This window comes from Phragmites australis, chromosome 14 (genome assembly GCF_958298935.1).
Source record: "Phragmites australis chromosome 14, lpPhrAust1.1, whole genome shotgun sequence".
Taxonomy (NCBI): domain Eukaryota; kingdom Viridiplantae; phylum Streptophyta; class Magnoliopsida; order Poales; family Poaceae; genus Phragmites; species Phragmites australis.
Genome location: NC_084934.1, coordinates 8,862,801 through 8,867,841, shown reverse-complemented (window position 1 = coordinate 8,867,841; position 5,041 = coordinate 8,862,801). Strand labels below are relative to the sequence as shown.

Genomic DNA, 5,041 nt, shown 5'->3' with positions numbered 1-5,041 from the left:
ATGCTAAGTCAAGCTGTGTCTTGTAAAAATTAATGGATTAAGTAATCTATATACTATCTTAATGGAATAACAACTAAATATGTTTTTCTAAAGAATTCAAATAAAACCTGTTTCCTAAAAACTTATTGTAATCCACTAGACAACCATTATATACTTCTGACAAAACTGAGGACAAACTAATCAATATCATGTGGAAAAACATGGCAGGAGAGAACTATAATAGTGGTGCCTAGGCATTCCACCATGCTTCAGAGCTGAATACCCTTTCCTCTTTGTTGCCCCAACAACAATACTACCATGTTCTTCAACACCAAGCCAGTGTCCATGCTTCTACAACTCCTCTTCCTTAGCCTAAACCTAGCAGCCTTCACTACTGGTGATGACCAATTCGTCTACTCTAGCTTCTCCGGTGCCAACCTTGTCGTCGACGGTGCTACCACGGTCACATCAAACGGCCTCCTTGAGCTCACTAATGGAACAGACCAGCTGAAAGGTCATGCCTTCTACCCAACTCCGTTGCGCTTCACGAGGTTGGCCAATGGAACTGTGCAGTCCTTCTCCACCTCCTTCGTGTTCGCCATATTGTCCGTCTACACGGACCTAAGTGCCAACGGCATGGCCTTCGTTGTGGCACCGAGCAGAAACTTCTCAGCCGCACTGCCGGGGCAGTTCCTGGGCCTCACGGACATCCAGAACAATGGCAACATCAGCAATCACTTCTTCGCTGTCGAGCTGGATACCATTCAAAACATCGAGTTCAATGACATCAATGCCAACCATGCCGGTGCTAACGTCAATGGTCTCAAATCAGTGCAGTCCTACTATGCTGGTTACTATGGTGATGAGGATGGTAATTTTCGTAACTTGAGTCTGATTAGCCGCGAGGCTATGCAAGTGTGGATAGACTATGATGACAAGGTGGCAGGCATCACTGTGACCATGGCTCCTCTCAAGGTTGCCAGACCTGCAAAGCCACTGTTTACAACAATCTACAACCTCACAACAGTGGTTACAGATGTTGCATACATCGGATTCTCCTCCGCGACTGGCACAATCAATGTGCGACATTACGTGCTTGGCTGGAGCTTCAGCATGAATGGTCCTGCTCCAGCCATTGACATTACTAGTTTACCAAAACTGCCAAGTATGGGACCGAAGCCTCGATCAAAGGTGTTGGACATTGTTTTGCCAATAACAACTGCTGCATTTGTTCTCACAGTGGGCACTGTCGTTGTACTTCTCATCCGGAGGCATTTGAGGTATGTTGAGCTGAGGGAAGATTGGGAGGTTGAGTTTGGACCACACCGATTTTCGTACAAGGATTTGTTCTATGCAACAGATGGATTCAAGGACAAGAACCTGTTAGGCAAAGGAGGATTTGGGAGGGTATACAAGGGCATACTTCGGGTGTCTAAATTGGAGGTTGCTGTGAAAAGAGTCTCACATGATTCAAAGCAAGGCATGAAGGAATTCATTGCAGAGATTGTTAGCATAGGTCGCATCCGACACAGCAATCTGGCGCGGGTACTTGGCTATTGCCGAAGAAGAGGTGAATTATTTTTGGTGTATGAGTACATGCCAAATGGAAGCGTTGACAAGTACTTGTATGGTAAAGAGGACAAGCCCGTCCTGAATTGGGCTAACAGGTGGCGTATCATCAAAGGCATTGCATCTAGCCTGCTTTACCTCCATGAAGAGTGGGAGAAAGTTATTATTCACCGGGATATTAAACCAAGTAATGTCCTTCTTGATAGTGACATGAACGGACGACTTGGTGACTTTGGCCTTGCTAGATTATATGACCATGACACTGACCCGCAAACCACACATGTGGTTGGAACAATAGGATACCTAGCTCCGGAGTTGGGACATACTAGCAAGGCTACACCTCTTACAGATGTATTCGCTTTTGGCATGTTTCTTCTTGAGATCACATGCGGGCAAAGGCCTATCACTGAAAGCACACAAGATAGTCAGTGCATGTTGGTGGACTGGGTGCTTGAGCATTGGAACAGAGGATCACTCCTAGACACAGCGGACAGCAAGCTTCAGGGAAACTTTAATGTCGATGAGGCATGTTTAGCCCTAAAACTAGGACTGCTATGCTCTCATCCATTCTCTAATGCAAGGCCTAACATGCGGCAAGTCATACAGTATCTTGATGGTGTCATGAAATTACCAGAGATGGCACCAACAGATCTAAGATTTCACATGATGGCCATTATGCAGAACGAAGGATTTGACGAGTACATAACAGGATCTACAGCGAGCATTGGCACAACATCTGTTCTTTCTGGTGGAAGATGAGCTGTTCTGGGTGCTTGTTTTCCATGTAAATCTGTTACTAAGGGTAGCAATATGTATGTAGCCTATACTTTTTCTAGTGTCAGAGGATATATTTCAAAGTGTAGCATTCTAAATTATTGATGTAAAACTCATATATATAGTTTGTACTAAATGAATTCAAGTGGCCCTAAGTGTGAGACCTTAAAGCTTCACTTAATCAACATAATTGGTAGCCCTAAGATCAAACACCCTAAGTACGGAAGCGTGAGGTGTTTACCTGAGTTCGGTGACGCCATCTGATGAGGGTGAAGTGGTCGCCGAAGTGAGGAAGAGGCTTCGGCCGATGTAGTTGATCGCCAGCACGTAGTGGATGAAGAGGCGGCAGTAGCCTTCACCTTGTTTACTGCGTTCTCTTAGGATCGGATTAGAGTTGTGGGGGGGAGATTAGCCTAACATGCGAAAATCTAGTCACATGCCCTACGGGACTCCCCCCTAGTTTATATCAAGCGCAGCACAAGGTGGGACCACCACCATTTGTTGGTTGGAGCTCCCGATCAGAGCGCATGGAGGGCAAACGGTCCTCCTTTTATCTCGGTCACGTCAGGGATAAGGCCGAGATCAATTCCAACATTCTCCCCCTTGATCGAAAGGCTAACATCATAAGCCCATTCTTAATGAAATAGCACACCAAGGCAAAAGATTATAGCGGCTCATAAAATGCCACTGAAACCCAGAACCCATAGTACACTATTTCATCTCGAAATGGAAATTCATTATTCCTAATGGGAGTGGTTGGCATAATGGTCCTCTTATCCATAATCATAGGCTTTCCAATAATCCCATGCCGGCAACATGATCACGAAAAATATGAGGTGGTAAGCCTTTAGTGAGCGGATCCGCAAGCATTGACTTAGTGCTTATATGCTTGACACTTATTGTTTGATCCTGGATTCTATCTTTCACAACGTGATACTTAATGTCGATGTGTTTGGCAGCACCACTCGACTTGTTGTTACTCGTATAGAAAACTGTGGGTTGATTATCGCAGTATAATGTGAGTGGTTTTACAATACTGTCGACCACTCTTAGTCCCGGGATAAAGTTCTTTAGCCATACAGCCTGCCCGGTAGCCTCATAACATGCCACAAACTCAGCTTGCATCGTTGAAGATGCTGTAAGTGTCTGCTTGGAGCTTTTCCACGAGATAGCTCCTCCAGCGAGGGTGAAGATATAACCTGACGTGGATTTCTTAGTGTCTACACACCCCGCAAAGTCTGCATCCGAATAGCCAATGACTTCAAGGTTATCGGATTCTCTAAATATGAGCATTTAGTTCTTAGTGCCTTGCAAATAGCGAAGGACTTTCTTAACGGCTTACCACTGGTCCGGTCCTGGATTTGATTGATATCTGCCAAGCATCCCGGTCACGAAAGCTAAGTCAGGGCGCGTACATACTTGAGCGTACATGATGCTTCCGACAGCTGAAGCATAAGGAACCGTCTTCATTTGATCAATTTCATATTGGTTCCTTGGACATTGATATGTCCCAAACTTATCGCCCTTAACAATAGGAGCAGGCGTGGCAGAGCACTTATGCATATTGTATTTCTTTAGTACTCTGTCAATGTATGCCTTTTGAGACAAACCTAATGCTCCTTTGGACTGATCTCGATGAATTTCAATGCCAAGAACATAAGAGGCTTCACCGAGATCCTTTATATCGAAATTAGAGGAAAGAAATCTCTTGGTCTCAAACAGCATATCCTTATCACTGCTGGCCAATAAGATGTCATCCACATAAAGAACTAAGATGGTGAATTTTCCCCCTTTAAACTTTATATAAATGCAGTTATCAACTTCATTTTCTTTAAAGCCAAAATTTCTGATGACTTTGTCAAACTTGAGATACCACTGTCTAGACGCTTGTTTTAGACCATAAATTGATTTCTTAAGGCGACATCGCAAATGTTCGTTGTCTTTCATGACAAAACCTTCTGGCTGAGCCATGTAAACATTTTCTTCCAAGTCACCATTAAGGAATGACGTTTTTACATCCATCTGATGCAGCTCTAAATCATAATGTGCTCTGAGCGCCATAATTATTCTGAAAAAAATCTTTACTTGATACAGGAGAGAAAGTTTCATTATAATCGATTCCTTCTCTTTGCGAGAAGCCTTTAGCTACGAGTCTTGCTTTGAACCTTTCGATGTTCCCATTAGAGTCATGTTTTGTTTTGTAAACCCATTTACAGCCTACTGTTTTGGCTCCGTCAAGAATTTCTACTAGGTCCCACACATCATTATCGCTCATAGATTTTAATTCGTCGTTCATGGCATTAAGCCACTCAGACGAATGCTTACTCATCATGGCTTCTTTATATGAGTTGGGATCTTCTGTCTTCCCTATGTCATTAACATCCTCATTCATATAAACAACATAATCATTCGAGATGGCAGGTCTCCTATCACGCTGTGATCTCCTGATCGGTTCATTATGCACTGCAGGACAAGGACTGGGTGCTGCAGGGGACTGCTGAGGCTCATCGTTAGGTATATCATTAGGAATTTCAGAGACCTCAACAGGGGGTGTACTGACGTTAGTTTCTACTGAAGGTGCAACCACCTGAGGCACAGGGATTTGTGACTCTTGTATCAGTGGAGTAGGAACATAAACCCGTTTTTCTTCAAGATCAACTTCCCTTGTCTCCATATCCCCGTTTTCAAGAAACACAGCGTGTCTTGTTTCTACGAACTT

The 5,041-nt window shown here is 43.9% G+C and overlaps 1 protein-coding gene across 1 annotated transcript; it reads left to right on the top strand.

Moving 5' to 3' along the window:
* Positions 1 to 238: 238 nt before the first annotated feature.
* LOC133891720 (L-type lectin-domain containing receptor kinase SIT2-like) lies at positions 239 to 2,493 on the top strand. The gene has a single exon (XM_062332458.1). The coding sequence runs from the start codon at positions 298 to 300 to the stop codon at positions 2,305 to 2,307; it is 2,010 nt and encodes a 669-aa protein (XP_062188442.1). The 5' UTR covers positions 239 to 297; the 3' UTR covers positions 2,308 to 2,493.
* The last annotated feature ends 2,548 nt before the right edge of the window (positions 2,494 to 5,041 follow it).

Bases quoted from the DNA above. Each gene is read 5' to 3' on its own strand.
- LOC133891720 (XM_062332458.1), top strand. From the start codon at position 298: ATGTTCTTCAACACCAAGCCAGTGTCCATGCTTCTACAACTCCTCTTC.